Source organism: Microchirus variegatus (assembly GCF_963457635.1).
Source record: "Microchirus variegatus genome assembly, chromosome: 10".
Taxonomy (NCBI): Eukaryota; Metazoa; Chordata; class Actinopteri; order Pleuronectiformes; family Soleidae; genus Microchirus; species Microchirus variegatus.
Window position 1 is genome coordinate 18,591,657 of NC_139811.1, and position 18,685 is coordinate 18,610,341.

An 18,685-nucleotide genomic window follows, 5' to 3' on the forward strand; every position below is an offset into this window, starting at 1 on the left:
GACTGCTTTGAAAAAGAATCACGTAATAGAAGTGACCTGATACAGGTCTATGCTACTGTGTGTAGTTTAGTCAAAATCTGGGTACAAACAAACACTTAAATCATTTAAATGATCATTTAAATTAGTTAACTCTTTCTCATGTTTTGCATTTTTAATTAGTCATCAATAACAAAATTTAAAAAAACATTACAAAATATAGGCACACACCCATGATATTTGAAACCGAGAATGAAAAAAAAAAAAAGAAAAAAAAATGTTTTAATTAATGTTAGAATCTGCTGCAGGTGCTAAACAGCTCAGTTGCTTTTGGATTTCCACTCGACCCTCCACTCATCCCAGTCCAGAAGAGTTCGTTTTGTGTCCCACCCTGTAGCTTCCACACCTAAAAAAGTTATCATTATTATTATTACTATTGATTTATTTATGTTGGTTAAAAGAATGAGAAAATAATTAAGACAAAAACAGAATATCTGCAGGTTTGTGTGGAATTACCCTTGAGAAAAGGACCGAAAATTGTGTCCATCAGCGTGTGACTCTCGTGCACCGTTTCCCAGTGACCTTCTAAACAAGAAAACATTTACAGTGTCAACCCTCAAACACAAATATTCATGTAAATGAACGAAGGTAAAGGCTCACGTTTTCCCTGTTGTGTGTGACAGCTCAACGTGCTGCTGATCCACGCCGCCTGGCACATGGCTCTGATTTCATCATGCACTGATGCTTCCGGGCCTAAACACACACACACACGCCCTGCGAGGGAAACAGGCAACTCAGAGGCATCCAAAGTATTTAATATGGCTCCGAAACTAAGAGGGAGGTTAGTCTTCTTTTCTCTGACGTACCATTACGCACTCCTATCAGGAATGGCATGTTGTTTTTCTTCAAGGCCAACTGAAGTTCTTCTGGGCTACAAAATAAACAGTTGTGTTCAGCTGTGTTGAACTTGACTGTGTGTGTACACTTCACAATTGTCTTCAGTAGAATTACCTTTGCACAATCTCCTGTAGCCTCACACCAAGTTTGACTGGCATCATTTTTGTAAACTCTGTGAAAAGGGATTTTCAACATTTTAAAAAACGTGTGAGATTTCTGATTTTGTTGGCTTGTTTTCGCTCTTTTTTTTCTTTACCAAAGAAAACAGGCTCTCTTTGATTGGCCTCTTGCGGAGTCAGGACTCGCCTGTCTTTCATGTATTGCTGCAGCACGATTGAAAGCCGTGCTTCATTGAAGGTTTCCATGACGACTGAACGCACAGCCTTGTAATTGGCAAAGAGGTGGAGGACGGTGAAGAGGAAGAAGAGGCTGAGAGTCAGTCTGAGGGAAGAAGAAGAGAGAATGAAAATACTCTCTGCATTGGGACAAGAATCTGTAGAATGAAGCCGTTGGACACACACATATGAAAATACTTACTGTATGCAGAGCATCTTTGATATAATAACACTTACATGGGATTATTGGTAACAAGTGGGATGATGGCCAAGCTGACCAGCAGTCCAGCCAAATTCACTAAAGTCTCCTGTGGACAATAAAAAACAACACATTTTCATGATTTTAAGTTATTTTCCTACACGTTCAAGCATGATTCAAAAAGTAAAGGACTGATTATGAATAGATTAGCTGGAAATGTAGGTTATGGCCTCAGGAAGAAACAATTAGATTCCAGTCATGATTCAGATATGAATCTGGAGGTTTTTTTTGTTTTTTTTACACTCATCGATTGCTTTCTCTAGTTTGACAGCAACTGACAACATACACAGTCACTACCTGGTTTTTAATAAGCCAGTCTGATGTATTGTTCACTTATAGCATTGTTATTGTACACTTTGAACTTTTTTTCATTTGTATATTTTAATATTGCTTATGTTATATCATAGTGTAGTACTGTCTGCTCCCAACACTGTTGTTGTAACAAGTTAATTTCCCCAGTGTGGGTTCAATTAAGAACTAGAAAAGCATTTAGGGAGCGCAGACCTCCGCCAAGGCACAAAATACACCCTGCCGGTGCGCAGCATCTACGGATCATGCCCAAAATTCAATCACTTGTTCCTGGTCCCATTGTGGACATTTTCTGAAAATTTCCTAATCCAAATCCGTCCATGACTTTTCGAGTTATATTGCAAACAGACAAACACATGGCGGAGGTAAATAATCTAATGTAATCTGACTATTTCCAGTAAGGCTGTGCAGAAAGGGACTGAAACAACTACTAAAAGAGAATGTAAGCGATCTATATTGGAAATTTTAAGTCCACACAATAATTGACCCAAAGTTGTGATCCCATGTGCATATAGTCCACTGCCACTAGTTTCTTTTATGTCACAATAATAAAAACATTAGTGAAGACCTATAGTATTTCAGGTCATTCGTGGATGGATTCACGAGAAAAAACAGGACAAACCAAAAATACCAATCATTAAAAAAAACAAAAAAAAAAAAACACCTGACTGCCATCTTTGGCAGAGATGTCAGCCATGTTGTCTCGGCGAGCCTGGTGAACAGTCAGGGCAGCTCTGGTCGCTCCACCTGCCACTCCAACAATTGACTGGAGAAGACGACGAACACACATACACACACAACAGTGACAAGTTAGTACACAGAGTATCCTAAATTTGGACTTTTATAAAAAAAAATAGGTAAACTGCCTATTTCCATCGTTACAAGGAGAGTTTGATTTCTTGTCTCCATTTCATTTACTTTCCAAACTTATGAACCACATTTGAAATGTTTGTCACTACTAAAATTAATCAGTAATTTGTGAGGGGAAAACACACAAAGACAGAAAAATGATTGTTAAACTTCTTTTCTCCTGACCATTTGACTTCTTCATGTTCATCTAGATCTACTGAATAGTTTACATTACTACATTTTACCTTGAATATCCCTGCAGTGCACACAATCATGGTGAAGCAAGCAGGAAAGAATGGGGCCAGTATCTCCATGAACATGGCAATGTCATTGAGAACATCAGCAAAAAGCCTGGTGAGACAAAGAAGACAAAAAAAAACTTCACTCACAAAGTCTCTACAATGCAAAGCCTTTACAATTCATACTCTACCTCCATTTTTTGGCCTCCGAGTCGAGTTTACTCCTATGAAAACAATAAAGAAAAGATTATTGAAGGGGAAACACTAGATAACAAACCTTTATTTAACTGAATACAGTCACAAACATAACCCACCCTTTAAGCCAAGCAAAGAGGATTCTCCCCAGCATGCCTGTTCCATCTGCAGGAAGAAACATTATTTCCAATGTTAGACATTATGATGTTAAATTGGGATTTTATAACCTTTTTTTGTTTTTGGCCATATTTGTCTGAGAGCAATAATTTAATTTCGGTGTTGATACAGATACAACTGTTAACTGTGTGAGATAGAGAACTGATAATGTAGAAAACTGAGCGGCCTCAGGGGAGGTTAGCAGAGTGCCTTCTCTAGTTAATTTGGAAATACAGTTCAAATAACAGATGACTCTGCCTTCTTCCATTATGTCATCATATTCATTACAATTTGGGTAAAATATCTTATTCTCAACTTCTCTGACTAAATATTGCAATTATGATTTGAGTTGCAATATCATTTTTCAAAGACGAAATGGCTAGATTTCAGGTTGTGCAGATTATGATGAAAGTGTGGGAAACTGAGTGACTTTCAGAGGTGTACACTCTCTGAGCTGTCAACATTCACCTCTTAATAACCAGGTTACTGTGGCTGCAGCAACTGTGGCTTCTTGATTTCCTACGCCGACTCCTCTGAGAGAAGCCTGAGTGGCCAGAGTACCTGACAGAGAGCTGGAGAAAGCCTGTGGGAGAGAATCAGCATAATAATAAGCAATAAGCATGAGGCTGTCAAGTAGTGCTTGTGACTGACTTCTCTCAGGGAATGCAGGAAGTTACAACCAGAGACCAAACTCATTCTCAAGAAAAAGATGGGGCTTAACACGTGCATGTGTTTTTTAATACAATATTTTTTTTATACAAGATGCTGCAACATATGTGTGTGTTGTTTTGAGAGGCTGGTGCTTTTTTGTTGTGAATAAAGGTATATATAAAAAAAAATCTAAAGCAGGTGTGTCCAAAGTCCAGCCCGTGGACCAATTGTGCTACTTGGACAGGATTTATGTTTTGTTATGGTCTACTAATAAATCAAACAAAATGATTGCAATTCCAATCTTGGCGGAGTCATGTGTGTGTTTGCCCACTTTGTAGCTAAGTGTATTAGCAAATAAATGCACTGGAGAGAGACACTATCAGGCAAATCACACTCATGCATACAACATGTTTGCCAAGAGTGACCACACAGATAAGCTGAGGCAAGTCAAACCCATCTTGAACTCCCAGCAGCAGCTCTTTATGCAGGCTCATACATAAAATGAATCGCTAATTCATAAAGTTTTTAATCAAAACAATATAATTCAGGATTCAGTATTGAAGTACAGATACCAATATTGATACCGAATCAGAATAAAAAAAAAATAATCAATAAGTGTGGGTGGAAGGTTTCATTGTAATTTAATTGTAATCAAGTGATAATTAGCTATTTATGTATGGGGTTTTTTTCAAGTAATATATATTAATTTCTCATCATAAATACATTAAAACAAACGCTTTTATTTTGAATTTACGTGAAATATCATGATATATTAGTATTTTTTTCCACTCGATCACCCCCCACTGACCAAACTAGTCACTCAGTGGCCCCCAGGTCATTTGAGTTCACCCCTGGTGTAACGGGTCGTGGTTTCTGGTTCTGGTTTCTGTTGTACCTGCAAAGTGTCCCAGAACTGGTACTGCAGGTAGTCCCCACTCACGCTCTCTGGAAAACCTTGAGGCAGGAAGACACTCTGAAATTCAAAGTGAAATCACAGTCACTGACTGACCAGTCAACATCGCTGCTACACAACTACACCTAAGTGTCGTAAAGTAAAGATTTACTTTAAAAACTCCAACAATAGTGTTTCCTCTTCCTGAGTCGCCTTCAGTGTCATCTCTCCTCCGCTCGACCACTCCATCTTTGGCTGAATACTTCCACACCTCCGCGCTGCCGTATCTCTCTGTGGCTACAACCTTCTCCATTCAGGCTGGGAGACAAAAAAAACAGATTAAAGTTGTGATTAAACTGACATATATTATTATTATTGTATGTTCTATGCTGCACAGACGTTCAGTGCCACAAGCCGACGTGTCTTGTTTTCGTTTCTTTTACTTCCGTGTTATTTTCCGCCCTCACATTTTGGCGATGGCTGATTGGTGGCGCGCCAATTTGGGGGCGTGGCCACGACGCAAAGACACACTGACCATCCTTCTGTAATAAAATGTATTGAACAAGACGAAAAACGTCACTTTGCAGTTACAAAGACATCAATTGAACAGAGGCTCAGCCATTTTTAATGATTTAAAAACCCGGAAAAAAACGCATTGAGATTAAAATTTGTTTTTAAAGTGTGCACTGGCCATAATAATAATAAAAAAAAGATATGTATATTTTTCAACAATTTTCAATAATGATAATAATAATTATATAATTTAATAATAATTTTCATGATCAACAAAACAACCGCAGAAATAATAAAATCAACATAAATTCCCCGACCACTTTATCAGGTAGGACTACTTTAGTGGAGAGTTCCTTAGGCTATAACCTAGACCCCCAGTAAATGTCATACAAATTCATCATTTACTTTTTGAATTATGTTGCTCACAGGCAGTCAAACACACAAAACAAACAGACTGACAGGAAGACAGACAAACGGCATCCTTAGCAAATAAAAGAAAATACTACATTCTAAGTCTAAAAAACAAAAATGTAAATTAATGTTTCAAGTAGTAGACAAATTGAAAATGTAGACGTTGAACTCATCTCCTGTGTTATCACAGTCCATTCTTTGAGGACCATGGTTGTCAACACCTTACTACTTAACGTCTGCAACATGATCTCCATTAATAATTTAGGGCAGCTTACATTGGGTGCTGGTGGAATACACTTGTTGTACCTTTTATGTATGAAAACACTGAGCTTTGACTTGGAGCTGAAACTCTCTTTCTGGTTCCATGTTTGTTAATTCTCTCTGTTCCACCTTTTAAAAACAGAGTACATACACCTGATCAGCCCGAAAAAATGCAGTCAGGCATTCATCAATCACTGAACCGAGGTGAAGTAAATACTGAGTTTCTTATCTCTGAGTAAGAGAGCGAAGGGATGACAGCAGACTGTAAAAAGCACACCTTCAACATGGAGGCTTTTTGTTTTCACCTTTTAGAGCCAAGACACAAGAATGTCTTTTAAATATAAGATGAAGGGATTCTGTAAGTTTAAAAATAAAGATTATACTCCATTATTATCCAGTAAATGCTGAGGTTAACTGGAGTCTTTGGCAGTTTCAGCCCAAGGCAAGACAAGTGCCGACACACCTTTCCCGACTCCTGTGGAATGTGGTACGGAAAAGTCACGACGAGGGAATGGTTGTGACACTGAACACAGTCTCTGACCCTGTGACTAAGCAAGAAGCAGATAGAGGAAGTCAAACCTGCAACCCGCAAGAATACGTGTGAACAAAGTGCTTGACACATACATGCATGTGTGGGAGGGCATTACAGGGAAAGAGAAAAAAGAAGAGTCTGCATGGTGAAATGGGCGTGGAGGTTTCACAGAGTTTGCCCCCCCCCCCAGCTCTCAAGCCTGTCATTCAACAACTTATATGGTACAGGGTTTTTACAGGGACTGGTGTTCTTCAGAGCTTCAGACTGCTGCAGTGACAGCGGTGCTTTTTGGATGATCACATGTGGATAATGTGATATCTTTGAAAGGAGAAACAAAACTACCACCTTCTACCAAAGCTGTGAATAATACAGGACAAACTAGGGAATCACCTGTTTCACTGAAGGACTGAATCAAGACTGGGGACAGGATTCAAAACACTGCCTTTCTAATCTGATCAGGTCAGTATACTTTAAAGTAAGCATTTACAACAAGGTTATATATATTTACTTTTTGTCTTTGAGGTGTGAGTTGTGTATATTCACAGAAACATTCTCAAACTCTACATTTGAAAAACACAAAACAGAAACCTGTCTAGTTTCACATTACATATGATTCACTGGCCACCGTCAAAACTCTCTGCTCAGACTTGTCCTCAAGAGACAAATATGTAGCGTGAGCAGGTGTGGATTGATCAAATCAGAGATTAGGTGGATTGCACCTAAATGTTGTTGTTACTCCATGACTACGTTCCAGTCAAACGGGACATTTCGACATATTCAGAGTGAGTTTATCAGGTCTTTTATTTGCTGCAGTAACCAGGGACCACCGTGTCCCAACGTCTCGCAGGGTGCTTACAGTTTCACACTGGAAATTCAACTCCAAGAGAAACTCGTATTTGCTGTGTTTGAAAGCCCAGACGGCAAAGCTGTTCATCGAGTCTACTCGGCTGTTAGTAAAAGCTAAACACAGCTCAGGAGGACATTTTTCTCTAAGCAGCAGTCCACTCAGAGGAAATATTTCAACAATGGAGCTCTGCTTTCATAACTTTACAAAACACAGAGACTCCCTTTGGGCCATGTTGGCACCGGAATCCAAACACAAACAATTTGAGATTTAGTGGATTACATTACAATCTAAAAGGAACATTTATAAAGATACAAATGTTAAAAATCATTAGCAAGCAGTAGTAAACAATAATACAATACCTAACCTACAATGATGTCAGTTCATGGAAATATAGAAAAACTAGTGCTGACACTGCTAATATGATTTATATTTTGTCGTTGCCGAAAGTATGTTTTTGTTATTGTGAAACATGTATAAATATATTTGGACATTACGGGAGGCGACGTCAGTAATCACGTCATTACCTTACAGAGCGTAAGCAGAGATATAAATAGACACACACACAATCCATGAGTTCAGTGAGTCACACGGCTGAAAACTTTCTGTTTCAACTTTACGTCTGAACATTATTGTTGAAGAGACCTGGAACATTACATGTAATTTAATTAAATAAACATTTACCTAAGCAGGGTTTGTCCTACGATATGAGTTGAAACCAGTTATTTAAAAGTCTCTTAATCTTGAAAACAAACAATGCTATCGAGCCTGAACCAAGTTATATCGGTTAAGCATCAATAATAATAATAATAATAATAATAATAAAAAAGCTATTTTAAAACTCACTGTTGTAAGACTTTCTCACGCATGCTGTTATGTAATTGCAGAAATGTCCAGCTCACCTCACGCGTGTGTCGCAGTAGAGGAAGAGGCCCCACTGAAGACCTCGCCAGGGTCAGGCATCACTGATGAGAACAAGAGCAGCAGCAGCAGCTGGAAGCACAAAGCAGCGTCCATCTGTGAAGACGAGCACCACAGGAAACTGGCCAAATGCAGCATCATCTGTGGGATCTCCTGCATCGGAATCAATGCTCTGATATATTCAGTCAAGGTGAAGAGCCACAGTCCAAGCTCCTGAGATATCCAGCTGTTAACTGCAGCAAAGTGACACTTTATGAGTGAATGGATGAGTTCATGTGGTCAGACTGGAAAATATAATAATCTAATAACTCTTAAATGAACTTTTGTCTTAACCTGAACAGGCCGAGGAAGCAAAGGATCCAGTGATGGCGGCGAAGTTCTCACAACGGGCAAAGAAATATGGCATCATCTCCATTGTGACGTTAATTTGCGTTTTGGCCTCACTCCCCATCCTAATGGCACTGATCTCATATCTCATCACTCTGAAAGACTGAGTCCACTTTGATAAACCAGAGGAGAACCAACGCAGCAAGTTCTCCGACTTTGGATGTTTCAGGAAACAGACAGAGTGGATCTTAAGAAGCCGCTCCTCACTGACTTGGACGTGAAAAAACTGGAAGTTACATGAAAAACATCACACACTGCTTTAGCCTTAGCGTGCTGCTGTCCCAGTTACACTTCCCCTCCTCTTTCTCAGTTGTTTTTTTTACATTTTTTAAAAGAAAATAGTATTAATTAGTATTCAAAAAAAAGAAAATCTTACACACTGAAATATTTATTTTTTATAAACATATGCACAATTCAAACTCCGAATGTAAATAGAAAATGTATAGACTGAGAACTACAGGACACAATTATTCCAGAGCAATGACCCAATCCTTCACATTTTTGCACCTTAAATGTCGTTACAATTCAACTCTTACTTTTAGACAAACACAGAATCACAAAAAACAGTGAATCAAGTAGAGAAAATGCAAATTTCTAAAGCGTAGCAACATAAATGTGTTGGTGGAGGATTGGGTCGACACTGGGAACGAGAAGGTGTGGCAGAGATCCTGGCAGTGCTTCCTCAGAACAACATGTGATTCTGCTCTCGTCGTGCCAGCATTTACTTGGCATTATTGCGTTGTTACCATATTAGCTTTATTAATGTCAAATGTACCAATATGTTGTACTTTTATACAAACACTACTGAAACAATTTTGTAATAAAAATGAGGAAAAAAAAACAGTTGTGCTCTGAGTTGCTTGAGGTGCCCTCATTAGAAAAAAAGAAAGAAATGCAACAATTACAAACACATGTACATAACTATTTAAACAAAAACATCTTACAGTTAAGGCAACTTCCATTCAATTTGGCAAGAAAGACAATACATATACAGTTTATAAAAATGTTACATTTACAATACAAATACAGACCACAGGTAATAAAAAAAGACAACCAGCAGTGGAATCTGGACGCTTCCACTCTGTAGATCATAAATGCTCTCAGGAGTGCTGCACTGTTTCCACGTTACATTTTAAAGATCAAAAACCTCCCCTGCCATAAAATTACTAACACAAATACCTGGCTGATTGAACATGGGTCGGTCCTTTTATTTACCAATTTACCAATCCCCCGGACAGAGTTGCCGCAAAGACAAATCACTTGCTGGCATGTTTAAACTTTATATTCGGCATTGACTGAAAAAACAATAAGCTGCCTTTATTAATAAGTTAAACAATGACACGGCAACATCACTAAACCTTATTTAATACACCGTCTACCATCAGTGCAACAGAATTGCAAAGGTCTACGGGACGTGCAGTCTGAGATTTGACACAAATGAAAATAAGTCACCACACTGTACTGTAGGAGTTTAAAATGATGGACGTCAACTGTTTATCTTTCACAAATAGAAACCGGCCAACAGGGAAAATGGACAGCAGAAGTCTGAGTGCCTTAATGATAATAAAATGCACCAGTATGTTTGACTTATGTGATGGGACATATTTGTTGGAGCTTATCTTCATCTTGAAGCTCTACATCCTATGCATACATAAGAAATCAGCACTGCAGTGATTTTATGGGGATTTCAGGGGCATCTGTCAGCTGTCTTTCTGATCGTGTATCAACAACAAACTCAGCTGATCAAGCTTGGCACACAGCAGCGAGTCCACGTCCTGCACGCCGAGGGACGGTTCTTCCTTAGTCATGCCCCCTCGCCTCGTCCGAGAAGACGACGTACCCATCTTTCCTACACCAACAAGCGGCTTTTTGGGTTTCCTGGCCTCGCCGACCTCCACAAACTCTAGAAACCTTTTGACACGTCTCTGCCCAAACCAGGACTCGGAACCATTCCGACGACTGAGAGGCACCTCGAATATGGTCTCCAGCCGGCTGAAAGACGTGTAACAAAGTCCTGTCAGTCAGTCAGTACAGTAATTTAGCAGACATCAGGTACAACTGATGAAGACTGAATGGTACTTCTCTGTTCCTTTAAGTCTAATGAGTATTTCAGTAACAGCACAGGTTTTCCTCTGGTGCCACCACCTGGACAAACGTTTTTCTGCTCCACTGGCAAAAGCAGCTGTTAAAGCTCAGTGCCATAAATTCTAAGCAGGTTTTTCAAGTAAACCTTTATATTCATTTTCTACAGTTTTAACTTGCACATGAGAGTCGAGTGGTGCCCTGTGGACTTTTTAAGAATTTAAAAAAAAATTATTGAGGGACAGGATATTCTTGAATTGTTTTTTTTTTTTTCTGAACAAATTTTTTTTTCAAAAGACACCTATTAAAGGTCTGACTCTTAATTTTGAAGGCAGCGACTTAAGATTTAAGTCCAGAAACACAGGATGATGCCATATATACTGTTCCAAAGTCTAAATAGAAAAATGTTACAACTTTTATTTCAGAATTTTGCTTGATATAAAAATACTGCATCCTTTTATATCTCCTGTACATGCGTAATTTAACACACATCTAAATGTTGCCTGCGTCTAATGTTGGTCTTACCTTTCAGGAGGTTTGCTGAAATTCTTATTGGTGTAGATTTCTTCCAGACTAAACTCCTTCTTTTTCAGCCTGCAGTGTAACATAACAAAACAAAGTCGATCAGTCTGAATATTGATCCAAAAATATTCACTGGGCAACAGACATGTGCTGACTCTGACATGGAGTCACAGTCAGGAAGGTCAGCGAGTGAGCTGAAAGAATTTGTCCTATTTGTAAATGTTGATGCTGCGTCTCTAAAGGCCTTATTAAGCTTTATTATCAGCCAGATTGCTTAAGATTTCCTGTGATCAATGACCCATATTTATCTTGTTCACCTCAGAATTTGGCACAGCCCGTTTACACAGCTATACATGTACGTACATGAACGTGATCACCATAATTACATGGCAGTGACATACTTTACTGCTGACATAGGGACATATATATACACACACACACACACAGTATATATATGTGTGTGTACACACAAGAAGATTATACCTGATGGCTTTGGGCAGGCCCATGGGTGTCAGGTTGTTTTGAGGTTTCGGTAAAGTTTTCCGTATTCTAATGGACGACACCTTCCCTCGTTGCTCTTGCTTTTGCACCACCTGTGATGACAAACAAGACAATTAGCAGGACTATAAAAGGAGGAGCATAAAGGAGTAAATAACTATAAAAAAGTGCTGAGAGATTTTCTGTAGAAGATGAGCGATAACCATTATTGAATATAAAAGAAATATGAATAGGCATGGCTATAGTGGAAACACATAAATGCAATGGAAACATGAATCAATCTGTGCCATGAACCACTCACAGGAGACAATTTTCTTTAGAAAGCTTTAAAATGGTTTGGTTTAGACTGGACGTTGGGAAAAGGGAGTCATTTCATGCTGCAGACAGGTTTTCTCCTAAGCCTGGATCTAACAAATGGGGTCTTATCTGAGTGTTACAGTTCACTACACCTGGTCTTCAGTGATGCACTGACTTTGGACGTTTAAAGTCCACTCAAGCTCAACAAACCTTAGGAGACTAGCTAGACAAGTTATCATCTTGATAGGTTGGGCATTTCCCAGTTTGTTTTCTTACCTTTTGTCTAATTTATCTGCAAAACGCACAACTTGAGTTTGTGACTTTTAAGTCCATTTCTGTTGGGTGACCATTTGTGCTCTGGTTGTTTTGTTTTGCAGTCCACTTTGTAGTGCGGTCACTTGTGTGTTGATACTGTTGAAATGAAGTCACTCCACAGATCAGTGTGTCTTACTGCGGTGGATGTGACCTTCCAGTTGATCGTCAGTGTGTTGCATTTCAGTTGCTTGTGTTTGTGGTTGAAGATGCTGTGGCAGTAATGGTTCACTTTTGTTGTATTTTTGTTAGATGCAGATGCAAATTGCCATTTTGTCTCCCTGTGGGTGTGGCACCCAGTTGTCTTCTACTTGTGTAGATTCTGTTAAATCTAGTTATATTTTAGATATTCTGTGGAACTCAGATGGTTGTGTTAAATTAAAGAATCTTTGTCATTGTGCATGAATCATTCGGTCTTTTCTGGATCCCAGGGTCCCTCTCGCTCTCTGCATGTGTGAGTGTGCATATGGTGGGTTGTAAATCTTTGAAATAGTTTGTTTTATGTACTGCTGTTGGTTTATTAAGAGTTGGGAAAAGGGAGTGTTTTTAATTTAACATTTTTCCCCTAGGCTTGGATGTGACCCTCACAGCAACAAGCCCATGAACTGGTATAAATGTGCACGTTAAAGCATCCGGGAATCAACAGGAATTCAATACTCACACACAATATTTATACTGTGTTGGCCACCATCATAATTTGAAACGTTACTATACAAGAAATAATGCATACCTTGATTTCAGAGTCAGATAGAGCCTTTTCCTCTTTCAATGCAATGTCTTCATACTCCTGACTGGATGAGCTTGTGTCTTCAGCATCCTCCTCCTCCTCACTCTGCCTCATCTCAGTCTCACACTCAACAATTCTCCCACTGCAGATAAGACAAGATGTTTTTTGGGCACACCCTTTGACACTTACAGACATTATTATTAAAAAGCAAGTTACCTTGTAGTAGAATTCGAGGGAGAATGAGAGGAGTCACTACTTTGGAGGATTCCTGAATGGTGCCATGAGGAGGAGTTCACCGAGGATGTCAAAGATGAGGGGGAGACGGGAGAAAAAACAGGACTGGAAGTGCTGGGGCTGGCTGAAGCTCTTCTGCCATCGACTTTATTGGAAAGAAAGACCAGGGGGCTTGAAAGGAAACGGGACGCCAGAGCTGCAAGGAAAGTGCTGGGAGAAAGTGCGCCACGAGGGGACAAGTGCTGTGTGAAGCCATCATGTGGGAGAGATCTTCTCAATGGATACACCTCCTTACGAAGACACAGAGGAGCAATCTCTCTTTCCACCTCCACACTGCAGACCGTGTGACGACGAGCCCGCCGGATGAACTTTTGGACCTGAGGGACAAAAGGAGTATGGAAGGACTGGTGCTGCTGTGATGTGGGAGTCCTGCTGTGATGTGGAGAATGCAAAGATGAAGTCCAGGGTGTGTCCTGGGGTTGGAAGGATGGGATCTCTGGGCATGAGTAGCTGCGCAACAGACGATTGGAAAGGTTTTCAGAAGAGTGAGGAGTCAGATCTGCATCTTCCATAGTGACTGACATTTCTTCACCTTTGTTTGTCCTGCTAAGCAACGCTCTACATCTTCTCCTTTGTTTATCCACTCTCCTGGGCTTAGTGGTAGTATTACTTCTTCTTGCACTGGACCTTAACCTGCTGGTATTACTGGCTTCAACTGGAACTGGCTCATTTGCCACAGAAGCAAAGGGAGCAGAGGTGTTTATCATCTCATCCAATAAGTGTTTAACTTCATTATTTAACTGTACACAACACTCTGAATTAGATCGGGAGGGTGAAGGAGCAGATTGCTGACTTTCAAAAGGTGTCATTTCAAAATACACAGGGTCCATTGACTTTTTGCCTTTTCCTTCTTTAGACTGGCATTCTTTGGTTATTAAACAAAGGTTATTATCCGTACATTGTGTCGTCACTTCTACACCAGATGTAACAGCTCCTTTTAAACCCCTTTTGGATCTCTTGGACGGCTGGTTGAGCTCCCTTTTCAAGTTCTCTTCTCTTTGAACAGGTGGAGAGTTATCAAAAGTAGTTGACGTTAATTCTATTGACTGCACTAAAGAGTTCGAAGATAATGTGCTGTCTATTTCTGTCATCAAACTCATTTGGACAGGGGATTTTCGTTTCACTGGTTTCTTGTTTATAGCCCTGCTCTTGCTTGTGCTATGGAGCCGCTTTTTAACAGGATGGACAAGAACTTCTGACAAAGGCTCCTGCTGGGTTTGTCCAGAAGAGGTGATTGCCATGGTGGTTTCCAGATCCATACTGTCAGGTTTGCAAACATCTGACCTTGTTTTAAGTCTTTTGCCAGAACCAACAGGCTTTGTCTTTGTGCCGCTGCCCTTTTGACTGTTCTCTGATGCACCACCGCTTTTATCCACAGAGCGAAGCATCACTTCATCAGGGGAACATTCAGTCAGTGCATTTAACATGGCTTCATTCACTGTAGGAAGTATTTCTCGTCTCAACTTTCCTTTTCTATTGGTTCTTGTTGCAACATCAAGACTTTTTATCAGAGGTTTCAGTGTTTCTTCCCCGTCTACAATTATATCTGTCAGTACAACTTCTTTTCTCTGTGGTCTTAGCACTCTCAACTTGCCACTATCTGAAGGCAGGTTTACTACATCCTCTTTACATCCATCCACCCTAAGTTTTTTCCTCCTCCCGGATTCTTGAGAATTCAAAGACCCTTTAATCCCCCTCTTTGATCGTCCATGACTTGCAGTTGAATAAGAGTCAGGAATTGTCTGATTTTCCAGCTTCTCAGTATCCAAAGAGGACTTAAGTGTCCTTCTGGCAGTAGGACTCTTATTTGAATTGTTACATAGGCTTTGTCCAACTATGCGGTCACTTTTAATGTTCTTGATTTTGTTTTCATCATCAGGCTGAAGATTGTCTGCGCCAAGGTGAGTGTAAAAGGCTGAAGCAGATAACGGCCAAGTTTTGTCTGTATTGCTTGGGTCAGATTTGTTTGAGGTCCTTTGAGAAAGCTGCTGCTCACTGAACTGTGGGTCAGATTTCTCCGTCTTGATGTGCGGCTTAGACGTAGCTTTCTTTGACTCAGATCTATTTCCTGTACCCTTCCTAGGCAGTGGTTTCAGCCTGACAGCCCGTCTGCCTTGCTTCTCCCCTGCACTGGACATCTTCACATCCGATTCCTGTGAGATACTCAAAATGACAGAGGGCTTTAACTGTAAAGAAGACCCAACACATTGTGACACTTGGTTAGAGACTGGTTTGGGAGTGTCTTCAGAAGGCACAGATTCAGGTGAAATTGTTTTTGTCGGAGTTACTGCACATTCATCAATCTGTTCAGAGTTGTTTGTTGACAAATCCACATCAAACACTAATTTTTTGGAGAAAGATTGAGCACCGTCTTTTGCATCATCACTAACCCTCTGCTGATTCACGTCAGCCTCTTGATTCTCAACTGCAGTTTGTCCTACTGGCTGAAATTTTTCAGTATTGCTCAGCTCAACATCAGATGGTCCATCGTCCTGCAGCTGACATTCAGCGGGTTCCTCGGAGTCGTCCATGGACAGTGGAGGACTAGCGGGTCTGAAGAGTTTAACAGGACTCCAGACAATGTCTGTGAAACTGCTAATCTTTGACTTGAAATTCCGAAATAATGGGCCTATCACCCATCCTTTTAAGGACGATGCACTTTCGTCACAGTGTTCCACTGCCAAATCCCTGCATGTATCCATGTTATCCGATTCAGCAGTAGGCTCGTCAGCCACTTGCTCAACTATATTTCCTTCAGCAGAGACATCAGGCTCATTCCAGGTGCTTTTCTGGTCTTTTTCCCTACAAAGAAGATTTTAAGCACAATTTACAAAGTAACTATGGTGTCACTGTTCAAATAAAAATATTCCATACATTTTCAGTAAAAGTAGGGATGCAGCAATCAGTTCACACTGCAGCTATTGATACATGGGCTTTGATTATCAGCTTTACTTTACCCAGTAAATTCTTACTTTAGATTGACATTAATAACAACAAGTATTTGAATTTGTATGTGTATGTGTGCATGTGGCAGGGTGTGAGTCTACCAGGGCATTGGTGATGTACATTACATATCGAGTTAAATAGATTGGCCCCATTGTCGTCAATATCCAGTTCAATTCAATTTGTGTTGGCATTAGAGCTTGAAAGATCTATAATCCTACAACTCACCAGGACTCTGTACATTAAATAGCATAATACTTGAATGTCCTTTTATCACTTATCTACAGTTTCTTTTTCCCTGTTGTTGTTTAACAAAGAATAATATATTTTACAGTAACAATATAATTTGTACACTGTAAAAAACAGTAAGTAATTTCGCCACATGAAGAAAAGAATAGTTGTCACACTCACGTATTTTGGGTCTCCGTTGCAACCGTAAAATCCAATCCATCCTGCAAAATAAACAAACAATTACAGAGAATCTTTGGTTGTGTCTGCTGCAAAGCATTGACACCATTTGAACTGCTGATCCAAAGGAGAACTGTAAAAAACTAAATTAAATTCACAAAATTTAAGAAAGCAGCACACATTCATGCGATTGCTCGTCTGTGTCAGATACAGCCAGCAGACTGTGAAAGAGGATTAAACTCCCTCAAATAATAACAACAACAACAACAATAATAATAACACCCTGCACACTACACTCTCAAATGTTGCCATACACAGCCCAATAGTGAAGCTGCTGCATAAACAGATTAAACAGTGACAGCTTTAAGGACTCCATTACAGGTATGCAGTCAACAGAGAGAACTTCTACAACAAGTAAAGATAAAACAGACCTTGTTTTGTGCCTCACATACAACTTTAGGGTGCTTGGACTGCGACACTTGCACCTTCAAAATCAGAGAGATACACAAGCAATGTATGATTCTTTATGGAAACTACACATTTCTCAAAATTCTGCAGAAGACTTTTTCAAATTTTACCATGCTTCTACTCTTTCTTTGTCTCCTGGTGGGGGACAGATTATGTCTGGACGGTTTCTGAACTGCTCTGATGTCCTTATGGCACTGTTTTGTTGGTGTTTGAGCTCTGACCCTTTGAATATGACCACTTCTCTCGTGTCCAGATTCATCATTTGCACAACTGTGAATGTATTAAAAAAAAAAAAAAAAAAACAACATGAAAATAGCCACAGGAAAATAAACACAGGCATTGCGATGAAGGGATTCGCCATGTAGCAGAAAATAATTGGCTGATATATACATACAGTTGAGAATATTGGGGATAAGTCTTTCTGTCCTTACCATTCATTACATTGCAGTAGATAAAAAAATGCTTAATGAGACAGATGGGAATCGCTAGAAACACCACGATATATAATACCATCAAGATATTTAAGTCACAATACAATATTGTCACATATTGCAAAACAAATGGAGTATTTCATACAGTATATTGCAATATACTCACACAATATTTCACCTCAACCAAGTCATATTTCTATCAAAGAGCGTCTCTATTATTTGCTCTGTATTGCCAAAACTGATTAAATCAGTGGAATATTTCCGTCCTATGTACTTCCCTCCTTGGTAAGTCCTAAACAACAACTGCAGAAAAATAAAAAATGAAGAGCTAAAAGGCAAGAGGGGAAATACACCAACAAAGCCAAAGAAACCAACAAGTGCAGGGACAACTATACCTGGGAGTGACGGAGGAAAGGGGAAGGAGAGGTGGTGGAGGTTCACTGTGGGGAGGTGCACTATAGAAAGGGTTTGAGGGAATAGCATCTTCATCCATTGGACAAACTATCTGAGGGAGTGAGTCAGAGGAGTGAGTCAACATCCCCTTGCTCTCTCACTCTCACTCCTTGTACGGCCCTCTCTCTGTAAATAACAACAGGAAAAACAAAAAAAACAGGCATGCAGGGTGTCATATCATTGTAAAAGCACTTAAAAATTAGTTTAAAAGTAAAGGCTTCACTTACGTTAATGATGTCGGTCGGTGGTGGAGGTTTATTCTAAAATGAAGGAAATAAGGATTTTTATACTTTTATATTAAAAAATGCTTGAAGGTAGAACAACTTCACTTTATCTTGTTTCTTATATAGTTTTTGTATGTTTTCACCACCTTTTTCTAATTGTATACTACATTTTGCCAACATTTGTTTCAGTTCTAGTCTTATTTCTCCATCTTTGGCTGCCAACCTTTGTGCTGCTGCTTCAAATGTACTTATGCCCCCTTTTTTGGAGATGAATTAATAAAAGGTATATCATCTATAATGTCAAACAAGGGAATGCATGTCCATCACAGTTTTCTGAATGTATGTTGTTTTGTCCAAATAACATACTAAACGGCAAAGATTAAATTGTCAACTAATTGA

General features: G+C 39.5%; 2 protein-coding genes across 2 annotated transcripts; both read right to left on the reverse strand.

Moving 5' to 3' along the window:
• Positions 1-169: 169 nt before the first annotated feature.
• rusf1 (RUS family member 1) lies at positions 170-5,071 on the reverse strand (the record flags this gene model as incomplete). The annotated part of the gene is made up of 14 exons (XM_083896599.1): positions 170-382; positions 493-561; positions 637-750; positions 843-907; positions 988-1,045; positions 1,130-1,314; positions 1,446-1,516; positions 2,441-2,542; positions 2,871-2,976; positions 3,056-3,088; positions 3,179-3,224; positions 3,684-3,798; positions 4,762-4,839; positions 4,931-5,071. 14 exons carry the CDS (start codon positions 5,069-5,071, stop codon positions 297-299), a joined length of 1,269 nt encoding a protein of 422 aa, XP_083752725.1. The 3' UTR covers positions 170-296.
• A 3,969-nt stretch (positions 5,072-9,040) lies between these two features.
• Positions 9,041-18,106, reverse strand: prr14 (proline rich 14). The gene is made up of 9 exons (XM_083896394.1): positions 18,005-18,106; positions 17,289-17,448; positions 17,142-17,195; positions 16,714-16,754; positions 13,282-16,161; positions 13,069-13,207; positions 11,715-11,824; positions 11,235-11,303; positions 9,041-10,619 (listed from the first exon to the last, which is right to left on the reverse strand). The coding sequence occupies exons 1-9, from the start codon at positions 18,100-18,102 to the stop codon at positions 10,328-10,330; spliced, it is 3,843 nt and encodes a 1,280-aa protein (XP_083752520.1). The 5' UTR covers positions 18,103-18,106; the 3' UTR covers positions 9,041-10,327.
• Between the last annotated feature and the right edge of the window lie 579 nt (positions 18,107-18,685).

What these genes read in the sequence shown, in the direction of transcription:
- prr14 (XM_083896394.1), bottom strand. Translation starts at nt 18,102, where the DNA reads ATGGATGAAGATGCTATTCCCTCAAACCCTTTCTATAGTGCACCTCCC. An exon ending in TATGTGAGGCACAAAACAAG is followed by an intron (nt 16,755 to 17,141) that starts GTCTGTTTTATC and finishes TTTATTTTGCAG; the next exon opens with GATGGATTGGATTTTACGGT. An exon ending in GCAACGGAGACCCAAAATAC is followed by an intron (nt 16,162 to 16,713) that starts GTGAGTGTGACA and finishes TCTTCTTTGTAG; the next exon opens with GGAAAAAGACCAGAAAAGCA.